The sequence below is a fragment of the Moschus berezovskii genome, chromosome 25 (assembly GCF_049115385.1).
Source record: "Moschus berezovskii isolate FMDL1 chromosome 25, NW_MosBer_1.0, whole genome shotgun sequence".
Taxonomy (NCBI): domain Eukaryota; kingdom Metazoa; phylum Chordata; class Mammalia; order Artiodactyla; family Moschidae; genus Moschus; species Moschus berezovskii.
Genome location: NC_142484.1, coordinates 11,082,267 through 11,108,085, shown reverse-complemented (window position 1 = coordinate 11,108,085; position 25,819 = coordinate 11,082,267). Strand labels below are relative to the sequence as shown.

At 46.8% G+C, this 25,819-nt stretch overlaps 1 protein-coding gene across 1 annotated transcript; it reads left to right on the top strand.

Moving 5' to 3' along the window:
• The first annotated feature begins 2,088 nt into the window (after nucleotides 1-2,088).
• Nucleotides 2,089-10,844, top strand: LOC129548453 (pregnancy-associated glycoprotein 2-like). The gene is made up of 8 exons (XM_055414974.2): nucleotides 2,089-2,537; nucleotides 3,377-3,494; nucleotides 3,585-3,706; nucleotides 4,906-5,105; nucleotides 6,035-6,151; nucleotides 8,561-8,705; nucleotides 8,793-8,891; nucleotides 10,585-10,844. Exons 1-8 carry the CDS (start codon nucleotides 2,232-2,234, stop codon nucleotides 10,735-10,737), a joined length of 1,260 nt encoding a protein of 419 aa, XP_055270949.2. The 5' UTR covers nucleotides 2,089-2,231; the 3' UTR covers nucleotides 10,738-10,844.
• The last annotated feature ends 14,975 nt before the right edge of the window (nucleotides 10,845-25,819 follow it).

The window sequence follows — 25,819 nt, the reverse complement described above, 5'->3', positions numbered from 1 at the left end:
TTTCCTGCCCAAGAATTAAACCTGGGTAACTTGGAAGGAAACCAGGAGTCCTAGCCACTAGACCACCAGGATCTAGAGGTTAGAAGCAATGTGGTCCTGGCTCTTACCCCTGTTTGAAAGCAAGAGTGTTTCAAAGAGGCAAAAACTGTAAAATTGGGTACAAATTTTGTTATTAGAGACATGACACAATGTATGGGAGGGCACATGGGAAAACAATTGTTCCATTCACCCCAGAAGCAGGGCAGAGAAACACACAGAGAGGGAAGGGGTATGGGCATCTTCTCTAATGAAGAGGAGTGCAGTAAGTCAAAACCTAGGCAGAGACGATACCCAAAGACCAGTGTGGGTGTCCTGAGTGAGAAGGAGTGCAGTATGGAGGTGAAGGAAATCATGTATATCAGACAGTCCTTCTGGGTCTTTGTTTACCCTTGGCCAATTATCTTCTTTCTTTCTTCACACTTGACTAGTCCATGGATCCTCCCCAAGATGCATTCACAACTTTTTGCTACGATGGATCCCACTGTACAGGCCTATGGGTGCATGTCCGCACTTATTATGGGGTGAGGTCCCCTCCCTTTTCCACCCCAAGAAGCCTTTTTGCACATGCACAGACAGGGAAATCTTCCTTGACCTCAGGACTGGGCACCTTATCTCCTTGTTTTAGAAGAGCTCAGCTTTACTACTAGCTTTGTTCTCAGACAGTCTGGGTGAAAACATACTCCACTTGTCAACTACCAGGTATCTAGCCCAGAGGCCAACTGTCTGCTACCTCATTTTGTTTTTGAAAACCAAAATTAAAAAGAGATAGAGATAAGTTGCCCGCATTTGAATTAGGAAATAGTACACAAATATCTAGACTTCTCTAAACGGAACCAATCAGCCTGCTTTCCAGCCTGGAAGCTGCTGGTTGGTGCTGAGGAGAGGCAGTTCCCAGTGGAAGGGCCTGTTATGCCACATATCAGGATGACCACCAAACACTATCATTCATTTCTCTTGGGCCAGGGGTTTGTGGAAATGACTTAGACTGCTAGCTTCTTAGGATAAGGAATATCTGTGTGTTACTCGACTTTGACTTTCCAATGTTCTACCCAGAACCCAGCACACAGGGTTCCCCTTAAATGTTTGTTGGATGATATAAAGAATCTGGTGGATGCCTGCATCACATTTCTTCCAATACTGAAACCATGAAATTGCTGTACTGCTCCAGCCTAGATCTTTAATACAGACTGGCATCAAAGGTGCCCCTGATCTGTGCCAACGTCCCTCTACCTAAATCCACTCATACATCACTGGACTGCCCCTAAAGTCTTCACTTTGCTATTTGACTTCTTTTCCTTCTAGCAATCCCCTCTCCAACTGAAGACAGCCACATACATCTTATGACATGCCTAGGAAGACCACATGAGATCACGAATATGTAGCATGACCCCCAGCGTTTACTTTTATCATATTATTAGCAGTGTTTTGTCTCCAAGCCGACAAGAGTCTCCCCATTCTTCATTTCATTTAATTTTTCATTCAAGCCTCAAAGAACAAGTTACAGCAAAAATCTCTGTATTCTGAGAACTGTCTATTCCAATGTCCACAGAAACTGATAAAGATTTTATCAAGAGTTTGGTATTCTTTATCAGATCCATTAGTAGCCTAAAGGGGATAATTATGTCAGGACAGAACACATATAGTTAGGAGCTCTTGGCCACCACTGTATCCTAAGAACCCGAACTTCCCTGAGTACTTGGAGCCAGGAAAGAAGCATGAAGTGGCTTGTGCTGCTTGGGCTGGTGGCCTTCTCAGAGTGCATAGTCATGTAAGTATGGGGACTGTAAGTAGCATCATCTCTCTTTCTGGGATTTCTCTTTTCGTCCTCTTATTCTTCCACCCATCAGGGTTAGAAGAGAAAGTAATCACTCCCTGGAAGTCTTAATTTCCACTTTCACTGATTGATGAGAATCTTGTCATGGGCATCATTCATGGGGCAGGCCTACAGTGTTGCATAACTCTGGGAGTACCAGTCACATCATGACCTATATAAAAGTGGCACTCCTTGGAACTGCTCAGTGCATGACCTGTGCAGCTGTAGGCGTGGTGCTCTAGAGAAGCGCTTCTCCTGCACTTGCTTCTAGGTCTTCTCTCTGCTCTCTCTCCTCTTCTGTGTGTATGTGTCAGCGTCTTCATATGTGCAGGCTCCAAACGGCCATCTGGTTTACCCAAGATCACACAATGGAACCTGTATGCAGACCCAGGTTTTTGGCACGTCTTTGCATGGCATTCTGATAAAAGGCGACACTCATAAAAAGGCTTGGAAAATACACAGTGCCATTACAATGCCAGATACAACAGTCGTACCTGGTTATTGGCTCTTCCTTTTCCCCATGCTTGGTAAAAGAATCCCTATGACGAAGATGAAGACTCTTCAAGAAGTGGTCTTGGAAGAAATCAAGCCAAAATATTTCTTGGAGGAACAATCTTTTAGCCTGTCCCAGGAAACTGCTCTTGACCGAAAGTTCTCATCTCAGCCCCTGAAGAATGTAATGGATGTGAGTATATTGGGGGGGGTGGTGCTCCACAGCGCCCCCTGGTGCTCCGGCCTAGCACTGGGGCTCATCTGGAGGTGCCAGGTGGGATGCTGGGGCTGGGGCTCCTGCAGGAGGCAGAAGCAGTGGGGAACAGAAACCCATTCCCAGAGGAGAAGGCAGTCTCATCCTCAACTCTTGGTCTGTGGTGACTGGGCCCAGCAATGACCAGTTGGCAGGTAAACATCCATTTCTGGGTCAAAACTGACATTAGTTTCAGGTAGATTATTCTTTCTGAACTAAGTGAGCCACCGATATAAGATGAATGGTGAGACATGCCAAGCAAAAGATAACACCGACTGCAAATCAAGTGTGAATCCCCAGGCAGAGAAAGTTCGCCCTCCGCAGATCCAGAAAAGATCCCAGTTTACTGAGCTCCTAATGCATGGGACTCCATAAAGGTCTAACACTATAGCTACTGTTTTATTTTGTTCCATTTTTAAAGGAGGGGGAGATGCTTATCTCTTGTTCAAGAATGCACAGGAAAGGCAGAGAGAGTCAAAAATTTAATACATATCAAGAAAGGGGCCACCTTCGTGTTGTTGACAGGGCATGCGCTGAGATAAGCAGGAGTGGCCCGGGGTGAACTAGGAGGGCCACCTGGAGAAGAAGGTGATAAGGCTGGCCTTAAAAAGGAGGTTGGAGAGCCTCTCAGATGGAGGGACCTCTGAGCAGAGGCTGCGAGGAAGGGCAATTGGAAAGTGATTTCAGGTCTTGGGATGTCCAGAGGGAGGCAGGACGCTATGAACGGAGGGGAGCCAGGCAGCCAAGTCTGCCCTAACCTCCCTCCCCGACCCCTGTAGATGGCCTACGTCATCAACATCACCATTGGAACACCTCCTCAAAAGTTCCGGGTCATCGTTGACACCAGTTCGTCTGACTTGTGGGTTTCCTCCATCTACTGCCAAAGTCCGTCCTGCTGTGAGTACCAGCCCCCCACCCAGCTTGTCCTCCCTCTCCCTCCCCCTCCATCCCTGGCACCTGACAGATACCCATCTCTTGTGTCGGCAGCTAAACACTTGAGATACAACCCTAAGGCATCCAGCAGCTTCCACTCCAGCGAGCGGAAACACATCAACCTCCGTTATGGATGTGGAAAGATAACGGGAGTTCTTGCCACTGACACTGTTCGGGTAATGTGGGAACCAGGGGCTCAGTCAGTTCTGGTCCTGGGAGCAGCCAATGCCTGCAAAACAGATACAGCTGGGAGGGACTGTCTTTCTGAAAATCCCCTAGTGGCTGCCCACATGCCCAGCAGGGCCCTGTCCCTGGGGAGACAGCTCCCCTACTGACACACAAACTCCCAAAACAATGAACCCCAAAAAGGGGTTTGGGGTGTGGACTTGCATCTCCAATACCCAAGGTTCATTTTGCTGGAGCAGGAAGAAGGGGGAATAAAGCAGCCCCTTTTGTATTCACAGGCTCCACAGGGCACTTTCATGGTAATAACTTGTTTTATCCTGCAACATCCCTAGGCGGGAGGTACTGTTATTAGCTCAGGATAAAGACGAGGGACATGAGGTGTAGAGAGTAAGGGCCTTGACCAGCTCATGTATTTTTTAAGTTGGAGTTTGGCTATCCTTCAAGACACAAGTACGTGTGGGATTTGGGGAAAGGATAAAACTGATCTGGGGCCCCTGGGGCAGCCACAGGGCTTCAGGTATCCAGGCAGGGGAATCAGGGGTCACAGATGTAAGATGGGCCTGATAAAAGGGTTCTCACTCTAGGGGGCCTTTGAGACTAATAAAAACTATGGCCTACCCCCCCATACACAAAGTGCCTGAGTATGCTCTCCCTGTGTTTCTCTGTCTGGGTCTCTGTCTCACACACACACAGGCACTCACACACAAGTGTGCACATCCCCAAAAGCCTGATATCCAGGAAGAATTTTCATTAGAACCCAGCCAGAGACATTGTATAATGGGCTTCTGTCTGCCTGGGCAGATGCAGGATCCACAATCCAGTGCAATGAATTCAGTTCGTGTTTGTCATCAGATCATGGTGTTGCCAAAGAGAAGACTAGTCTGCTCTCTATTTATAGTATCCTCAGAGGGGAACCATTCAGTCCTGTCCTGAGTTTGGTTGCCCGACCTGTACAGAAGACATGAGACCAATTTGACTCACTCAGATGGTGTTTGCAGGAGAAGCAGGTATTGCTAAGATGCATGGCCCCACAAATGGAACCCAAATTCTTGTCCCAGCTTGATGTCCCCATCTGAGATCAACTGAGGATTCAGTTCTTCTCTAAAGTGCTAATGGCATCTACAGTCCCACAGCCCAGGTCTAGTCCCACTTCCCAAACTTTATGTGGGCACACTCTCCTCTCTCACAGATCGGGCAACTTACTGCCAAGTCGCAGACATTTGTCCTCAGCATGAATCAGCTCAGTGGGGCCTTGGAACATGCACCTTATGATGGCATCATGGGCTTAGCCTACCCCAGCCTCGCCATCCATGGGACCACCCCCATCTTCGACAGCCTGAATAAAAATGGAATCATTTCTGATCCTGTCTTTGCCTTTTTCATAAGCAGGTAAGTCTGAGCTGGACAAGTCCGCTCTCCAAATTAACTGTAAGATGCTTTCAATTGCATGAAAAATTTAAGACTACCTCATCCAGAATATTCCTGTGAGATGGTCTAGCCTTGGAGAAGTATGGCCCCAGGATCACATCTGGCCCCATCACTGGGTTTTTATCAATACAGTTTCATTGGAACACAACTATGCTCATGGGGCCAAGGGTGCAGTTTTGTCCAGGGAGGTGGAGGTAATAGGTAAAACAATAAAAAGTGTCAGGATATTGGAGGAAAAGGCAACAGGATTTGCTGATGAATTTGATATGGATGGAAGGAAAAGTATGCTGGGAATGTTTCCTTCCTCACTAACATTTCACCGAGAACCCAGGATGAGCTACAGAATTTGCAAGAGCCAGCGCAAAATGAAAATGTGAGACCCCTTGTTCGAAACGCATTAGGGATTTCAAGACAGGGAGAGTGGAGGTGGGCAGCCTGCTCAGCTTGAAGTTCCATGGACAGCACAGATCACAGGCAAGAGAAGCCAACCCTGGGTGAGCCTGAACCCATATTCTTAGTGCCCTCTGACGTCAACTTTCCTGAGAAATAACAGCCTAGACAAGGAGAAAACCCGACCCCTCCAGCATAGAGTCCTCTGAGGGTATATCTGAGCATTCAGGTGGCTGGAAAGGTCCAGGCCCCCTTCAGAAGGATGGGGGGGGTCAGAACCAGGCCTGGTTGGAACCAGGCTGCCCAGCTTCGAACCTCTTCTGTGACACTCATTACATGGGGACTGACCGTGGTCAGGTACCCAAGCTCTGCAAGCATCCGTTTGCACATGCGTAAAATGGAGGCCGTGGTAGCACCTCTGAGGGGTGAAGAAGTGCAGTCCTCGGACAGTGCCTAGTGTTACTCTCTTCCAACGAGCCCCTGCTTCCTTCTCTCTTCAGCTGGCCACAGAAGAGCAGCTTGCTGATGCTGGGTGGGGTGGACCACGCCTACCACAAGGGAGCTCTCAAGTGGGTACCGGTGACCCAAGCCCGCTTTTGGCAGATAACCATGGACCGGTAAGCCTCCCCATCTGAGGGCCACCCCAAATGATGCCCCCACACATGCACATGGACACATACAGTTCAGTTCAGTTCAGTTCAGTCGCTCAGTCATGTCCGACTCTTTGCAACCCCGTGGACTGCAGAACGCCAGGCCTCCCTGTCGATCACCAACTCCCGGAGTTTACCCAAACTAATGTCCATTGAGTTTGTGATGCCGTCCAACAATCTCATCCTCTGTAGTCCCCTTCTCCTCCTGCCCTCAATCTTTCCCAGCATCAGGGTCTTTTCAAATGAGTCAGCTCTTCGCATCAGGTGGCCAAAGTATTGGAGTTTCAGCTTCAACATCAGTCCTTCCATTGAACACCCAGGACTGATCTCCTTTAGGATGGACTGGTTGGATCTCCTTACAGTCCAGGGGACTCTCAAGAGTCTTCTCCAACACCACAGTTCCAAAGCATCAATTCTTAGGCCCTCAGCTTTCTTTATAGTCCAACTCTCACATTCATACATGACCACTGGAAAAAACCATAGCCTTGACTAGACAGACCTTTGTCAGTAAAATAATGTCTCTGCTTTTCAATATGTTGTCTAGGTTGGTCACAACTTTCCTTCCAAGGAGTAAGCGTCTCTTAATTTCATGGCTACAGTCACCATCTACAGTGATTTTGGAGCCCAAGAAAATAAAATCTCTCAGTGTTTCAAATGTTTCCCCATCTATTTGTCATGAAGTGATGGGACCAGATGCCATGATCTGTGTTTTCTGAATGTTGAGTTTTAAGCCAACTTTTTCACTCTCCTCTTTCACTTTCATCAAGAAGCTCTTTAGTTCTTCTCAATTTTCTGCCATAAGGGTGGTGTCATCTGCATATCCGTTATTGATACTTCTCCCAGCAATCTTGATTCCAGGTTGTGTTTCTTCCAGCCCAGTGTTCCTCATGATGTACTCTGCATATAAGTTAAATAAGCAGGGTGACAATATACAGCCTTGACGTACTCCTTTTCCTACACACACAAATGCACTCACAGTCACACACAGACATATGCTACACACACACACGTAAAAACAGATACAGAGACACATATAAACACATACACAGGCAAACATAAACACACAGAGACACACAAATGAACACAAACACACACACAGGAACACACACCACCCATGGGTTCATAATTGCCCCAGGGCTGCTGATCAGGCCTCTCACCAGGACCCTGAAAGGGTCCAGAGAGGCCTGGGCAGCTGGGGGAGGGCTGCACCCCTGTGCTGTGAGGTGGGGAGCCTGATTAGAGGACCCTATAGTGTGGTGAAAAGAGGATCAGGGGGAATTTCACCAGCCTGAACGAGGTTGTGTTAAGATGACCTACTGACCAGGGCCACCCAGGACCTAGAGTGTTCTCAGTGCACAGAATTGCCAGGTGAAAAACTGAGAAAGTCCTGAAAAACTGGGAAAACTGGTCTCCTCAGAGAGAAGTTACCCAGCAGTGAAGAGAGTTTGGCTGCAGTCTTGAGACTTGAGAGCAACGCATAAAAAGAGACACCCCACCTAACCAGTGCTACTTACCACCCAAATGGGGTACACAGTGGGGCAGGGCCTGTGACTGAATCAGGAACCTGGAATCCAGGAGTGGCCTGAGAACAAGGGGCAATAATTGATGGGATTCTCTGTGATATCCTCAGGCCAAAGCTTACCTGCTCTTTGGAGGCCCCTGGGTCTGCTCATGCTCCCCTGGCAGGGGCCTCAGGGTCTGAGCCTGGTAAGGTGGCGGTGCTGGGAGACAAACTCTCCCAGGGCAGCCTGTGTCTCCTCCACCACCACTCTGACCATCTTCTGTCCTAGAGACCTCCATCTTCACTGTATGGGCCGACCCATCATTGGTGAGACATCAGATATAGGTCTCTGGGTGTTTCTCATTCATTCATTCAACAAACATACATTGTGCATCGCCTGTGTGCTGGGCACTTGAGGGAGGCACTGAGGATCCAACTTGCCCTCACATCTAGTGAGGCAGAGGGACGTGAAACAACTTGAAATGAAGTTCACACACAGTGAATTACCACCTTGGTAGATGCTAGACATGAGGAAGAGTCTACAGAGACTGAGCAAGATAGGAGCCTGATCTAGTCTGGGGGGAAGACTTTCCTGACATAGTGACAATTAACCTGGAAGATAAGGAAAAATCTGCTAAACAAGGGGGATGGGATCTTCCAGGAAGGTCGCCAGCACAAGCCCAGGCCCTGAGCCTGGTGCCTGCAAGAACTGAAAGGAAGTTAAAAAGATGATGTGACCAGAGAAAAGAAAAACAGAGTCAGGGCAAGAGCTGAAGAGCTGTTCAGGAGAGAGTCAGGGAAGGGATAGTGATGGGTGGATGGGGGGGGGTGGTCTCCAGAATGACCCTAGTGCCTGCTTTGTCCCTCTCTCGCAGCATCTCCATGAACAAAAAAGTGTTTGCTTGTTCCGGCGGATGTCAGGCCATTTTGGATGTCGGGAGCTCACTTTTGTTTGGCCCATCTGACATAGTCAGAAACATCCAGAGGAGCATCAACCCCAGCCCCATCCAGAATGAGCAGGTGAAGGATCATGCCACAGAGTCATTCTTGGGCTCCCCACACACCAAGAATCACCTGGGTCAACCTCTTTCCTGCTTTCTTTTACAGCGATTGATTTCATGTGACAGGACCATGACCCTGCCTCCTGTTATCTTCACCATCAATGGCATGGACTTCCCAGTGTCCCGTAAATACTACATCCAGAAGGTGAGGGGACAACCCTGGGGGCTGGTTCCCAAATCTCAGACTTAGAGGAACCCTTGGGCTCCGGCTGGGAGGAGGGCGCCCTCTGCAGGCCTAGTCACATCATTGCTGCACCTCAGATGCTGCTGAGCTCCTGTGGCTGGGCCAGCGCCTCCCACAAAACCAACCACGTGAGAGTGAAGGGCAGTCTGGGACATCCATTGTCCTGAGCTAAATGTGGAGACACCACCCCGTGCTGGCATGGTGGGAGTCACAAGGAGAGGGGAGCACTAAGGGCCTCAGATTTCCCAGAGCTTCAGTTCAACCAGAGACCTCAGATCATGAACATGGAAAGTCAGCTCTAGCAATCCCTGAAACAGAACAAGGGTCAAGAAGGGTGGACTGAGGACAGTCCTGCTGTGCTGTCCCACCATAGGGATTAACAGTCTCCCCTTCCCAACACGAAAGTCTCCAGGTTGAGATCATAAATTCCATGCTTATGCTACAGCTTCGTTGCAACGTCACACTCTGAGTTGGGGTACCAACCCCTCTGTGGGGAGGTTGGATGCTAAGCTGAATAAAGGCGCACAGTGGCTGCTCAGCCCCGGCACAGGGTGGAGGCTTCATGTCAGCTCCCTGTGGGAGTTCAGAGCAGGCCGATGGGCTCAAAGGAGACTTTGAGGAAGAGAGGGAATTGCAGTAATTCTAATCCCCCAGCCTCATGGAGGAATGAGGAAGCCTGCTTGGGTTGAGGCAAATCTATAATGAATTCTATGGTACCCACGGGGGCTGTGCAAAGGGGTCCAGGGGAAGATTAGGGGTGAGGAGGGCTACAGACCAAGGGAGCACCAGGGTAAATCACCCAACCCAGCCTGGAGTGGCCTAATAATGTGAGTGTAGGACCAGAAAGATTTCCTAGACGGCCTGAGCGAGTATAAAGAACTCATTGTGACGATGCTATTTACAATGGGTAACCAACAGCAACCTACTGTGGGACACAGCGAGCTCTGCTCAGTGTTCTGTGGAAGCCTGGATGGGAGGGGAGTTTGGGGGAGAGTGGATACATGTATATATATGGCTGAGTCCCATTGCTGTCCACCTGAAACTGTCACAATACTGTTAATTGGCTATCCTCCAATACAAAATTAAAAATTTTTTTAGAAAAAGAAGGGGTTGTGGGCAATGGGGAGAAGAATAAGTATTCCCTGTGGAGAAAGAAAGAGAGCAGGAGTCAGAAGGAAAGAAACAGCAGAGTGTGATGGGGAGCTATGGGCCATTCTTTTTCTTAAAAAAAAAAAAATTTGAAGTAGAGCCGACTTACAATGTTGTGTTAATTTCTGCTCTAAACCTAAGTCATTCAGTTTTATATATATATAAATGTATACCTACTCTTTTTCATATTCTTTTCTATTACATTTTATCATGGAATACTGAATACCTGTGCTATACAGTAGGACTTTGTTGTTTTACAGTCTCTATATATTAGTTTGCATCTGATAATCCCAAACTCCCAATCCTCCCCTCCCCACACCCCTCTGTCATGGCAACCACATGCTTTGGTCCTTCTTGTTCCTATACCCTCACTTCTGCAGCTGCTATGAAAGCCACTTGATTCTTCCCAAAGAAGGGGAAAAATGGAAAAGCTCTCTGCTCTGGATATTGAGGGGGTGGCAGGTGAGTGCTCACGCTGACTGGTGTGTATTTCTGTCTCCTCCAGGTTTCTAAAGACATCTGCTTTATAGCCTTCACTGGGGGCACAGAGTACATTAGCTCCTCAGAGACCTGGGTCCTGGGTAACATCTTCCTGAGAGCATATTTCACAGTTTTCGATCGGGGAAACTATAGGATCGGCCTGGCTCCCTCAGTGTAAACGCTGGGCTGCTTCAGGAATCACTCAGGCCCACTCCAAAGACACACTCAAACATAGGGCACTCCGTCCCAGGGGTGCTGAGGCACTGGGTTTGGGGCTCTGCAAGCCCTGCCCTCAGCAAAGAATAAAGGATTTCATCTCAATGGAGCTCATATGAATGGCTGCCTCTCTTTGAGTCAGGAAGGTACATCACAACCGGGCAGGATCTAGAATCAAGTCTGAACCACAAATGAGAGGAGCCCAACTCCAACTGGCTTCAAGAAAGGGGAGACTTATTGGAAGGATACAGGTATCTGGGACACAGGAACGAGCACAGAGCCAGAGATCTCAGGGACGGGACCCAAGAAATCAGAAGCCATCAGCTCCCACTTTGACACCCTCACGCCTCCCCTTCTCGCTTCTTTGATTCTCTCAGCCTGATAGCTTTCTTCCCCTAGGCTTCTACACCTAGTGAGAGAGTTTCAAGCTGCCTGCCTCACGCCTTTCTCTCTCTGAGGCAACTAACCAGTAAGGAAAGCAGCTCAGAGGACGTCAGGTTTCAAGGGAGGGCTCTGAATGGACCACCTCAGATCATGTGTCCAGCCTGGACCAAGCATCCTGGCAGGGGCTTGGAGTCCTTTAATTGGCTTAATTGGTCACCTGGCCCTGCCCCCACAGCATGTGATTGGCCGGTTCATCATTATCAGACCCTGAGAAAGAATCGTTTTCTGCTTTCCTTATCCTTTCCTTCTTTCTTTCTTCCTTCTCTCCTCCTTTAATTCCTTTCTTTCTTTTGTCTCCTCTGAGCATTCACCTCCACAGAGCTCACAAACCTAGGTGTGAGAAAACTTCAGATTCCTCCAGGGACCATATCAGTCAAGAGAACGACAAACTCAAGATGTCTGGATGGAACTCAGATCAACAGAATTCAGCTTCATGCTCCCTTCATGGCTCAGTGGTCAAGAATCCACCTGCCAATGTAGGAGACATGGGTTCAATCCCTGATCCAGAAAGAACCCACATGCCAAGGATCCGTTAAGCCCATGCACCACAACTATTGTGCTCTAGAGCCCAGAAACCACACTACTGAGCTCACGTGCAGTCACTACTGAAGCCCACATGCCCTAGAGCCCATACTCCACAACAAGAGAAGCCACTGCAATGAGAAGCCAGCAAATACATTAGATTGGAAATAAGACAATGAGGTAAAAACTCCAGCATGGTCACTTGCTGTGCAGCACCCTACCTAGCTAGGACTCACTTCTAGGATTCACTTTATCTGCAAAATAGCTCATCACCTAGGTTGAAGTGTACCCAGAATCTCATATGTTTACAAAGCCCCAGAACACTGCCAACAGCACATGGCAGCAAGGCAAAAAGAATAAGAGCTACTGCTACCCTAAGGGAAAAAGAAAGAAAAAAAAAAACAAAAACAGAAGCTGCCCAGATGAAATCTACAAAGAAAATTTTCTACATAATGGAAAATACAGAGGTACCAAGCCAAATTTCTGAGATAATCTAGGGGAAAAAGTTTTTCTGGGCATATGACTGTCACGAGTTCTTATTTCAGGGTGCAGTCCTTCTCCCCAAGTCCTAACTCCCAGGCCTGTGCAGGGTCGCAGCTTTGGACAACAGCCAAAGAAAGCCTTCTTTGTCAAGTCCCTCTGTCACCGCTACCAGCAGCTCTAGGGCTGACAATCAGAGACCTCACAGGTTTAGCATCTTGGGTGCACCAATAGGAAATGGGACTCCTGGGTAAGAGGCAGGCAGCCGATGAAGAGGGTGGGAAAGCCCCCAGCCAGAAACAGTATTACTGGGATACTACTGGAGTGAAAGGAAGTGAGCCTGTGAAGTTTCCAGAGTTAAGGGTGGACATTCCCAGGGGGAGTGAACCCAGACATTGGGCAGCTGAGAAAGCGCTGACTTCTCTCAGGGGCAGAAACACTGAGCTGTAGAGTCCACTCTGCCAGTAACACACAAACACACACCACTGCTCTTGGAACCCAGGAGGAACTAGGCACACCTTGGAGATACACAGACACCAATGACCTCTGTGCCCAGAACTAGGGATTGGCCAGTGATGCTGGGAAAGGGATAGGGGCCAGGGTGAAAAGACCCAAGGGTGAAAAGCCACATCCTCACTGCAGGGAGCAGAGTGCACAGCTCAAAGGGTTACAGACCAGAGCATCCCTCGGACCCCACTCTGCCGACGGGTCCCCCTGGCAAGTCAGAGCCCACTCTTACCCTTCTCTCCCCACCTGTAGGATGGGCAAATTGGCTCTTGGCTCATCAGAGTGTGGCAAGCAAGATGCTCAAGTACAGGGAGGAGGGTGAAAGGTGGTGATGAGGAGTGGCGTGGGACTGGAGGCCCGACTGGCCCAGGGAGCTTGGGCACTGCCTCCTTCTACTGGTTTAACTGCGAAGAGCACAGGCGGCAGTCCTTTAGCAGGTCACGTGCCCTTCGTGCCCAATCTCAGCCTCTGCCAAGTGAGGCGCGCCAGGGCATCTGCCGGCGCTGCCCCCAACCCCGTCCCCGCCCCTCCCCAGGTCCAGCTCACCTACCCCTGGCCACCACAGCCATGGCTGCCCCTGGTTAAATCGCAGCCCCAGCCCACACTTCCGGGGACCACAAACATCCCCCTCACCGGATGTGACCTCCCTCCAATGTTCAGGCGCTGAGAGCTGGGGCCCACCTCACTATTCTGAGGCAGAGGACCTTAGAAAAGAGTGCTCCTCCTATGTTATTTCCTCCAACTTTCCACTTCTGGCTCTTTTCAGCCTCCCCACCCTCTATGGCCCTCTTCCCTATCACTTGCGCCTGTGTCCGTAATACCAGGCCTCCGTGTCCCCCATTGTCCATTCAGAGGGGCCAGACGCAGCAAAACGTGAAAGTGAGAGAAGCAGAAGGCAGCGCCTTGCTCTCCTCTCGGTCACTCACTCCACACGCATTCACTGAAGACCTGTGCCGTTAAGACCTGTGGATGCAAAAGTGAACACACCACCCTCAGGTTCAAGGAAGTCGCCTTCTTGCTTGGGATTTCAGAGGAAGCAAGAGATCTCCCTCTTCTAGCCATCTCGGTCTTTCAGATGACTTTGATCAGAAACAAAACTTATTAAAGTAAGAACAGGCATCCTGTTGCTGTGCTGTGCTAAGTCGCTCAGTCATGTCTGACTCTGTGATCCCAAGGACTGTAGCCCACCTGGCTCCTCTCTCCATGGGGATTCTCCAGGCAAGAATACAAGAGTGGATTGCCATGCCCTCTTCCAGGGGATCTTCCCAAACCCGGGATCAAACTCAGGTCTCCCACACTGCAGGCACTTTCTTTACCATCTGAGCCAGCAGGGAAGCCCAAGAATACTGGAATGGGTAGCCTATCCCTTCTCCAGGGGATCTTCCCAAACCAGGAATCAAACTGGGGTTTCCTGCATTGCAGGTGGATTCTTTACCAGCTGAGCTCCCAGGGAAGCCCCACCCTGTTTTTACCCACTTCTAAAAACTGTCTGTTTGGCTCCTCAGTATTGGATCTTGTTCCGTTGGTAGACTGGATGGAGAAGTGATGTGAACAGAAGTCAGGAAGGTGAGCAGGTGGGTCAGGATGTGAGGTAACAAAGACAATGTATTTAAGAAGCTGAGTTACTGAGAGAGACTTGGGACCTGAGTTGGAAAAGCACTTTTCAAAAGAAGTTAGACCATGTGGTATGCATAATCCCCAGTTCAGTCTTCAGATCTCTATGAAGAGGTTTGTTTTTTTTTTTTTTTTGAACACAAGTCAGATCCTTCTAGCTGTTTTTCAGGCCTGGTCCTTCCTCCTAGGTCTCACACTAGGCCCAGCAGTTCAGCGAGCTTGATGGACAATGGTTTTTTTCTCTGAGCCTTCAACTAACCCAGTGTCTAAGGGCCCTTGTATTAGATCTTACAAAGACAAGTCAAAGGTGCCACTAGAAGCCGAAGTACACCAAAAGCAGGGAAAATATAACATTAGATTATATTGAGGTGTTTTGTACCTGCTCTGCCTTCTCCAGCATCATATTGAGAATCCTGCAAGTCTAAAGAGCCCCACAGGTCTCTAGAAGTGACCTTTTTTTAATTTAATTTTTATTTTATGTTGATTGTGGGGCTTCCCAAGTGGCTCAGGGGTAAAGAATCCACCGGAAATGCAGAAGACCAGAGTTCGGTCCCTGGGTTGGGAAGATCCCCTAGAGCAAGGAATGGCAACCCACTCCAGTATTTTTGCCTGGAGAATTCCATGGACAGAGGGGCCTGGTGGGCTACAGTCTATGCAGTAACAAAGAGTCAGACACAACTGAGCAGCTAACTATACTATACTGTAGTTGATTGTGTTAGTTTTAGCTGCACTGGAAAGTGATTCCATTGTACATATACACGTATCCATTCTTTTTTAGATTCTTTTTCCGTGCAGAATACTGAGGAGAGTTCCCTGTGCTCAGTAGGTCCTAGCTGATTATTTATTTTATATATAATTGGGTGTGTATGTTAGTTCTAAACTCTCCATTTATCCCTCTCCCACCTTTTCACTTTGGTAACTATAGATTGTTTTCGAAGACAGTGAATCTATTTCTGTTTTCAAGAAATCATTTCTGATGAGCTGAGATGAGTTATCGGTTTTCAAGAAACCATTTCTTGAAAACAAGAAACCATTTCTGATGAGCCAGCTGGCGAGCATGAGGGCTAAGTTGCTTCAGTCACATCCAACTCTTTGCGACCCTATGGACTGTAGCCTGCCTCTGTTCATAGGTTCTCCAGGCAAGAACACTGAAGTGGTTTGTGATGCCCTCCTCCAGTGCAGGAGCATGTTTCACCCCAGTGGAGATCCTTTCACCCTAGCATTTAATCCTCTGTGCAAACACACACACACACACACACACACACACACACACACACACACTTTTTAAGAACAAAATTAAGGGACTGGTGTGATTGTTGATACACTGCTCAACCAAGACAGGCCAGGCTCAGTTTTTAGTCTGAATCCTCTTTGGTATCACACTGCAGTCCCTCACACTATCATCCCCACTGACCATGGCATCTGCTGTGATAAGACTCTAGGAGATCAAACAACGCTCCCCAAGCCCTCAGGCCAGTAAGATGTCAGAAAGAACAAACTGCCTTCCCTCCAGGCAGCAGTCAAAAGGTGGCCCACAAAAAAGCTAGCCGTCAGATAATCTCCACTCACCCCACTCAGGCCTGGCGTCCCACAAAGCAGCACCTTCATTCCACAGCTGGACAGCCTCATACAGCAATCACACAGTTTATGAGAGACTGACTCACAACTGCAACTTGCCCAAACTCCAGTCGCTGTTTTGTCACTAAACTCCCTGGGTCTAGAGCAAACTTGATCAAGTCCTGCCTGCTCTCTTGGCCTTGATTCCTCATCTGAAAAAGCAGAGATGAGACCAGATGGTCCCCCAAATCATGACATGACCCTGAGGCAGCTCCCAAGGCCCGAACAAGCTCCTCACATACAGTAGGTAGAACAGGTATGAATTTGAGTCCAAAATAACTGACTAACTAAGCCAACTAAACAATGTCCCTTGCCATCTGGTACTACAAGGATGGAGCCGCTGACCTCCCTGGCTTTCAATACACCCTGCCAGGAGGTCAAAGTGGAGGTCAGGAATGAAGCCCTATGTGCTCTGGGAAATCTGGCAGAACAAGACTTCAAAGAAATATTTTCAAAGAAGATTTCATGAGCCCATTTTCTTGCATCTTCTCATACCTAGAAAAGCACTAAAATCATTAAAAGACATCTTCTCCTCATGACTAGCAGCAAGGCTCTGCCGAGATGTGCGCTTGACTGCACATCCGCCTTCAGCAGATCGTGTATACACCGACCTCCACCACACACGCACCTCTTCAGTGAAGTTCTTCAGAGCTATGTGAGAGGCTGTGCCATGGGCTATCGTCCTCAGATAGGACACTGAAACATGAACTCGCGAGGTCAGTAGGCGCCCAATATGCTGCTGGAGATCAGTGGAGAAATAACTCCAGAAAGAATGAAGAGACAGAGCCAAAGCAAAAACAACACCCAGTTGTGGACGTGACTGGTGATAGAGGCAAAGTCCAATGCTGTAAAGAGCAGTACTGCATAGGAACCTGGAATGTTAGGTCCATGAATCAAGGCAAATTGGAAGTGGTCAAACAGGAGATGGCAAGAGTGAACATCAACATTTTAGGAATCAGCAAATTAAGTGGACTGGGATGGGTGAATTTAACACAGATGACCATTATAACTACTACTGTGGGCAAGGATCCCTTAGAAGAAATGGAGTAGCCATCATAGTCAACAAAAGAGTCTGAAATGCAGTACTTGGATGCAATCTCAAAAATGACAGAATGATCTCTGTTTGTTTCCAAGGCAAACCATTCAATATCAGGTAATCCAAGTCTGTGCCCCAACCAGTAATGCTGAAGAAGCTGAAGTTGAACGGTTCCATGAAGACCTACAAGACCTTCTAGAACTAACACCCAAAAAAGATGTCCCTTTCATTATAGGGGACTGTAATGCAAAAGTAGGAAGTCAAGAAACACCTGGAGTAACAGGCAAACTTGGCCTTGGAGTACAGAATGAAGCGGGGCAAAGGCTAACAGAGTTTTTCCAAGAGAACGCACTGGTCATAGCAGACACCCTCTTCCAACAACAGAAGAGAAGACTCTACACATGGACATCACCAGATGGTCAACACCAAAATCAGACTGATCATATTCTTTGCAGCCAAAGATGGAGAAGCTCTATACAGTCAGCAAAAAATAAGACTGGGAGCTGACTGTGGCTCAGATCATGAACTTCTTATTGCCAAATTCAGACTTAAATTGAAGAAAGTGGAGAAAACCACTAGACCATGTAGGTATGACCTAAATCAAATCCCTTACTGTTATACAGTGGAAGTGAGAAATAGATTCAAGGGATTAGATCTGATAGATCAAGTGCTTGATGAACTATGGACAGAGGTTCATGACATTGTACAGAAGACAGGGATCAAGACCATCCCCAAGAAAAAGAAATGCAAAAAAGCAAAATGGCTGTCTGAGAAGGTCTTACAAATAGCTGTGAAAAGAAGAGAAGCAAAATGCAAAGGAGAAAAGGAAAGATATACCCATTTGAATGCAGAGTTCCAAAGAATAGCAAGGAGAGATAAGAAAGCCTTCCTTGGTAATCAGTGCAAAGAAATAGAGGAAAACAATAGAATGGGAAAGACTAGAGATTTCTTGAAGAAAATTAGAGATACCAAGGGAACATTTCATTCACTCATGAAATGGGCTCAATAAAAGACAGACATTTCTTACCTGGCCCTAACAGAAGTAGGAGATATTAAGAAGAGGTGGCAAGAATCCACAGAAGAACTATACCAAAAAGATCTTCACGATATACATAACCACAATGGTGTGATCACTCACCTAGAGCCAGACATCCTGAAAGGCGAAGTCAAGTAGGCCTTAGGAAGATCACTATGAACAAAGCTAGTGGAGGTGATGGCATTCCAGTTGAGCTATTTCAAATCCTGAAAGATGATGCTGTGAAAGTGCTGCACTCAATATGCCAGCAAATTTGGAAAACTCAGCAGTGGCCACAGGACTGGAAAAGGTCAGTTTTCATTCAAATCCCAAAGAAAAGCATTACCAAACCATCTTACCTGCCTCCTGAGAAATCTATATGCAGGTCAAGAAGCAACAGTTAAATCTGGACATGGAACAACAGACTGGTTCCAAACAGGGAAAGGAGTACTTCAAGGCTGTATATTGTCCCCTGCTTATTTAACTTATACGCAGGGTACATCATGAGAAACGCTGGGCTGGATGAAGCACAAGCTGGAATCAAGGTTACCAGGAAAATATCAATAACCTCAGATATGCAGATGACACCACCTTTATGGCAGAAAGCAAAGAGAAACTAAAGAACCTCTTGATGAAAGTGAAAGAGGACAGTGAAAAAGTTGCCTTAAAACTGAGCATTCAGAAAACTAAGATCATGGCATCCGGTCCCATCACTTCATGGCAAATAGATGGGGAAACAATGGAAACATTTTCTTGGGCTCCAAAATCACTGCAGATGGTGACTGCAGCCATGAGATTAAAAGATGCTTGCTCCTTGAAAGAAAAGCTATGACCAATCTAGACAGCATATTAAAAAGCAGAGACATAACAAAGGTCCATCTAGTCAAAGCTATGGTTTTTCCAGTAGTCATGTATGGATGTGAGAGTTGGATTATAAAGAAAGCTGAGCGCTGAAGAATTGATGGTTTTGAACTGTGATGTTGGAGACTTTTGAGAGTCTAGTGGACTGCAAGGAGATCCAACCAGTCAATCCTAAATGAAATCAGTCTTGAATATTCATTGGAAGGACTGATGCTGAAGCTGAAACGTCAATACTTTGGCCACCTGATGCGAAAAACTGACTCAATTTAAAAGACCCTGATGCTGGGAAAGATAGAAGGAGGGAGGAGAAGAGATGGTTGGATGGCATCACCGACTCTAGGACATGAGTTTGAGTAAGCTCCGGGAGTTGGTGATAGACAGGGAAGCCTGGAGTGCTGCAGTCCATGGGGTCGCAGAGTCGGACACAACTGAGCGACTTAACTGAACTGATACCTTTATCCATAAAGATATATCCCCATGAGGTTGCAAAGAGTCGGACATGACTGAGCGACTGAACATCAACATACCTTTATCTATAACTCAAGTTCAATCTTCTCACTCTTCAGACCAGAACCCTGCACTCTTCTCCATCTTCCATGGAATCCTTGGAGATTTCCAGACTACTGCAGTGTCAGAGGAAAATTAAGGGGGAGGGGGGTGTTCATGCAGACATGCTGGTATGTCACCATCAATTTCCACCTCCCCCAGCTGCAAGTTGAGATGCCAGTGCTCTCTGTGTTTGGACAGGTCACAGAGGTGCCCCCTAAAGGTCCAGGTGGAGCAAGGGCCAGGCCTAAGGAATCACATCATAAGGTTGGACCCTGGTGGCCTTCTTGGCTTCCCCTTCCCGGTGGCTATCTTGGCTCCTTCTTCCCCTCTCCATCCCCCGCCAGAGGGAAAAAGTCCCGCCAAACTGCTGAGGAATCTCTGACGTGATAACCCTCTTCCGAGATCTACCCCCACTTCCTGACCTCCAGAGTGACCAACCCGGACTAGATGACCATTCGCAATCTCACATTCCTGAGCTTTACCCTACTTTAGGCCTGTCCAGGTTATATGACGCCACTTCCTGCCCCGAAGGCATAAAAATCGCACCCTGCCTTTGTTCGGGGCAGAGCTCCTCGACGGCCATTCTTGCCGTCAGTGGGTTCTTCCCGGGAGCGCACTGCCAATAAAGCCTGTTCCTTTCCGTTGGTGTCTGCGTTATTTCCTTACAGCTTGAGAAGCCCGTTTCTGCAACCTTACACACATCAATTGCTCTGAAGGCTGTATGCTCTGGGATCTGATGACAGTACCCACAGACCTCCATCAGAAGTTCTACCCCTTCCTGCAGACGTGACAGGAGGAGAACCAGCCTCAGCGTGGACCACCCCCTCTTTCCCTGGAGAGAGTTTACCCCTCCTTTCCATCCACACTCTTGCTCTTTTGCCCACCTCCCTTTTTAAATTCATTTAACTTTGCCTTCAAAACACGGGCAAGAGTGGAAGCTTCATTCAGGTTGTTCTGGAACACCACAAAATGTTTGACTACCACCCCTTCCTAGCCTTGGAGAAGGAAATGGCAACCCACTCCAGTATTCTTGCCTGGAAAATCCTGTGACCGGAGGAGTCTGGTGGGCTACTGTCCACGGGGTCGCACAGAGTTGGACACGACTGAAGCAACTTAGCAGCAGCAGCCTTCTTAGCCTAGAGTATTACCTTTTCATTCCTTCTTCCCTAGGCTCTGAGAACTGTAAGGAAATTATTTTTGGATATCACACACACAGCCCAGTTTATGTAAGGTGCTGAAAAACAGTTCAAATAACAATGGGAAGTTAATTACAGAAGTTGTTCTCAAATTAAAGTTAAATCTGCCTTCCTTCCACTTAACCTTTGTCCTCATTCTACTCAGAAAATTCACCGTAAAATAAAGGTAGTCTTTTTTTGTGAAAAACTCCTAGAGACTTGAAGTTGGTTCTCATGTCCGTACCAAGGTCTTGATTTTCCAGTGCAAATGCTCCAACACTTCTGTCCACACACCCACTTCCCAATGAAATGAAGGACTGGAAGCTTCACTCACTGTCAAAAGCATCTTCTCTGGCCCCTCTGTACAGTTTCCAGGTTCTTTTAATGTACTTCCTTCCTTCTCTTGTATTTGTCTTAAATTTTAGCCTCACTTTCCTTTCTTCTCCATTCTCCCAGTGTAACATCTCACTCACCTACTCAAAGATCCCCGTCACTAAGCAAATTTCACACTCTTAAATGTGACCTTGAACATCAAACCCACTCCATTCCATCCTGGGACATGGTCTTTAGTTCCCCTTTTCTAGATTGTTCTGTGCATCATTAGTGATGTTGTACAGATTGTCAAGTCTTCATTGTAAATGCATGCTGGCTTACACTTCCAAACTCCCTCATGCTTACTGTGGTCCTATGGCTTGTTTATACATAATGCAGGTAGGGGCTTTGCTGGTGGCTCAGTCGGTAAGGAGACTAACCACAGTGCAGGAGACCTGTGTTCGAACTCTGGGTCAGCCAGATCCTCTGGAGAAGGAAATGACAACCACTCCAGTATTCTTGCCTGGAGAATTCTCTGGACAGAGGAGCCTGGCAGGCTACAGTCCATGGGGTCTCAAAGAGACTTAGCAACTTAATCATAATCAAGGCAGGTAGCAGTGACACATCATACTATTGGCAAATGTTTTGATAGTGTCAATGCAGAAAAAAAAAAAAAGGCACAGCCTAAAAGTTGACAATTCCAAGCTTTCTGAGGACTGCAAGCCCGGGGGCAGCCTCTCAGCTAGCTCTAAGGGACTGCTCTGAAGGGGTAAAGGAGGAGCCAAGATATACAGGGTTTTTTGCTACAACAACAACAAAAAAATCAGAACATCAAAAGATAACTGTTCATTAAAAGAAGTCAAATATCTCAAGTTAAGGAATTTAAACGTTTTTCAATGTAAGGGAAGATGCAGAGCCTGGACTTATTGGACGCTTTCCTTTGATATGCACCACAGCTATCTAGGGCAATTATCCACATTCTTCTCATCCTGAGTTCCCTCTAGGCACACAGTTGGTGGGTGGGGGGTGGCTTTTGTAGATGAGGGCTTAATGGAGGACATTCAGTTGCCATCCTGAATTCCTTCTGGTCTGACCATTGTGGGCAGCTGTAATGTGACAACTGTATGGCTATAACACGGTTTTCCTACTGATATGGCTGCTGCTGCTGCTAAGTCACTTCAGTCGTGTCCGACCCTGTGTGACCGCATCATTCACGATAGTCAGTACCTGCATTGGCACATGCAAGAGAATGTCCCCAACTCACAGATGAGGAAACTGAGCTTGAGAAGAATTAAGCGTCTCACTGGAGGCTATAGGGCCTGTGAGCGGTAGAGCCAAGATTTGAATCCAGGTCTGTTCGACTGCTAATTCCAGCCTCTCCTTACTGGGCTTGGGTCTTGTAGAGGAGACAAGAGGGTGGGAGATGGAGGGGGAAACTGATAAAGGATCTCATCTACTAGGTAATATTCATTCTTTCAGTGAACACTTCCTCAAGGTGCTAAAGCCTAGTGTGAAAATGCTCCCTGCACAGATGGAGCCTAGAAGGCAGGAACACCAGGGGGACTGTCCCCAGAACACAAGTGCTGGGCACAGGGGGACGGTGACCTGAATCCTAGTTCATGATCTTTTTCCATGAGCCAAACCATCTAGAGCTTGTCCACTTGTCTGGCCTGCTTTTCATGCATGGGCTAGCAGGAACTTGTAGTCCAGTAATCAAAACTTCAGAAAAGAAATGTGGCCAAACTATAATGTACACATGCTCCTGTTATGCTGGGAAGCCTGTGCCAAATGTCATCTTGGCACATTCTCAAGTGCTCAAGCTGACCATGAAAAGCACATAGGCAAATGCAGTCACTACCAATGGTCTCTGAATGAATCAGGCTCTGTGCTGAGCGACTGGAGTCGCCAGGGAAGGCTTCCGAGGGGAGACATTTGAGATGATGCTAAAAGTTGAGAAGGAACCAGGCATGCCAAGAGCTGGGAGAAGAACATTCCAGATGGGGAAATAGCCATTGCAAAAATCAAGGTAACCAAGCTTAATAAATGGCTACTTTTCCACCTCCAATCTTCCTTCCACGCTTAGACCCCAGCCAAAGGTCACTGATGTCAACTTAAAAAAAAAAAAGCACAACGTGAGAGTTGAAATTGAAGTTTTATTTGGAGCAAAATGAGAAATGCAGCCTGAGAGACAGCACCTCAGATAGCTCTGAGAAACTGCTCCAAAGAAGCAGGAGGGAAGGTCAGTATATATGAGATTTTGGTGAAGGGGGAATACATGCAACTAGGAACAAATTTTTCCTGTAGATTTCCACTAGGCTTGGGAAGCTTTTCTACTCACAAGGAACAGTCCTCACCGTGGAGAAATGTGTTTTTCTAGATATGAGGAGATATAGGAATTCAGCTCATAAAATCAGTTCCTGAAAATATCAATTTGAAGACCTGTCCTGCCAGTTTTTCCCCAAGCACAAAGTGCCTCATTTCTGCTCTCCACCCTGAATTCCTTTTAGGGGGTGTTGAAAATCAGCAGCACATGATTTAAGCCTTATGGAGGTAGATGGCAAGGGCCAATTTGTAGCTGAAAAAGCACCTCAGGGTAATAAATTCAACCCTACCTTAGGAGGCATCTCATGACCACTTTGTCGCATGTGCTAGGAAGCTTCAACCGGTCTTGCAGTGATTTAGCTGATAGGCCATTCGATGTACTGTTCCTGAATTAAGTCTACCAACAGTAACCACGGGCCTCTAGACCATCTCTTTTACGTGATCTGTTACAGTCCAGGGAAAAAAAATTCCTTATTGCTGTATCTTCCCATATCTAGAGTTACACTATTATGATCACTAATCACATATACCACTATATCTTCTATCGACTGCTTCAAGTAGCATAGTTATCATTTTCTTTGCAGGTTCACACATTTGGTAATGCAAGGAACAATTTCATAAAACAGCCAAAGTACAAATAACACATTTAAAAGCATTATTAAAGTCATAAGCAAGAATTAAGACAAGAACTTGCACCAGCCAAGTATACGCCCGGGTCGTCTGACTTAGGCTGTTCTGTACCAATCTTTATCTTTCAGGAAATTGTATATTGGGACTATCCATAAGGCTCCAGCCCAATTTCGTAGTATTACTAAGCTAGTTACTTTAGTAGAATTTAATTGTTCCCCAGATAAAGAGGGCCCTTAAAATTTAAATGACCATAGCCTGGTGTTAACCACACTAATACATCCCATAATTGCGAGATGTTTTATTCCTTCCCTAATTTGTGCTTGTTGCTCTGATTGAGCTTGAGCAACTTAGAGGAAAATTCATATTGGGCTCAGGGTCAGAACAGGTATTATTAATTGGACAGGTGAGAGGATCCCACCTAGTAATATCAATGGTAACTTGGATAGGACTGAACTTTCTTTCTGCTAAAATAAATTTTCTAAGGATCATCTAATAAGAACCTTGGAGTGGAGAAATCCACTAAGGTAATCTAGACATACTAGACAGAGGTAACTGGCCACAACCAAACAACTGGATCGATTTTTAACATAGCATATGGTCATGTCCATGACAGGAAACATTTGATTGGTATGCAAAGGTCTAAGAAGCCACAAAAACATTGTATATAATCACACAAATCAGGTCCAGCATCTTGACGTCGTCTTCGTCTAGTCCTGGTGTGGTTTTCTTTGTTTGAGCATCATTTTAAGGTGAGTTTCAGGTCAGCAGTCCTCTCTGTATTCCTGTCTGGGGTATGGCCTTTGGAAATAGGAATTAATCCAAGAGTCAGTTTCCCCTCAGTTTCACTGTGCATGAGCTAGTGAAGAGTACCCTGTAAACCTCCTTCCATCCAGGTTAGAGACTGTCCTGTAAATTATGTCTTCTGTACACATCGTCCCTTGATTGCAGGTCATGGAATATCTACATTTCATCCAAAGATTACTGAGATAAGCTTCAGAAAAAAAACTTACAGATTCCTTTTAATAATTCAATGAACTTTACCTTAATAGAGGGTAATAGCAAGGAACTATCTAGGAAGTGAGTCACTAAATACAAATCTCTGTTTACAAAATTTGGATTTAATATTCATTAAAATATAATCTTTTTCTAATAAAATTCATTAAAATATAATATAAAATATTACAATAAAATATATCTAGTATGGAGAAGGCAATGGCAGCCCACTCCAGTACTCTTGCCTGGAAAATCCCATGGACAGAGGAGCCTGGTAGGCTACAGCCCATGGAGTCTCGAAGAGCCGGACACAACTGAGCAACTTCACTTTCACTTTTCATTTTCATGCATTGGAGAAGGAAATGGCAACCCACTCCCGTGTTCTTACCTGGAGAATCCCAGGGACAGCGGAGCCTGGTGGGCTGCCGTCTATGGGGTCGCATAGAGTCAGACACGACTGAAGCGACTTAGCAGCAGCAGCATATCTAATATAATAAATTATACTCGTTTCTACCAAATATATCCAAATTAAGACTAATTTGTTTGCAAAATATCTCTGGTCTCAAAAATTTGGCCTGATAATTTATATAACTATAAAGGATCATATAGGCTTTTGGCTTTACTGTAACTTTTATAACCAGGATGGTTAGATAAATTAGTTAGTTAGTTCAGTCTCTCAGTCGTGTCCGACTCCTTGCGACCCCATGAGTCACAGCACACCAGGCCTCCCTGTCCATCACCAACTCCCGGAGTTCACTCAAACTCACCTCCATCGAGTCGGTGATGCCATCCAGCCATCTCATTCTCTGTCGTCCCCGTCTCCTCCTGCCCCCAATCCCTCTCAGCATCAGAGTCTTTTCCAGTGAGTCAACTCTTCGCATGAGGTGGCCAAAGTATTGGAGCTTCAGCTTTAGCATCAGTCCTTCCAATGGACACCCAAGACCAATCTCCTCCAGAATGGACTGGT

What these genes read in the sequence shown, in the direction of transcription:
- LOC129548453 (XM_055414974.2), top strand. Translation starts at nt 2,232, where the DNA reads ATGCAGACCCAGGTTTTTGGCACGTCTTTGCATGGCATTCTGATAAAA. An exon ending in TTTGCCTTTTTCATAAGCAG is followed by an intron (nt 5,106 to 6,034) that starts GTAAGTCTGAGC and finishes TTCTCTCTTCAG; the next exon opens with CTGGCCACAGAAGAGCAGCT. An exon ending in GCCCCATCCAGAATGAGCAG is followed by an intron (nt 8,706 to 8,792) that starts GTGAAGGATCAT and finishes TTTCTTTTACAG; the next exon opens with CGATTGATTTCATGTGACAG.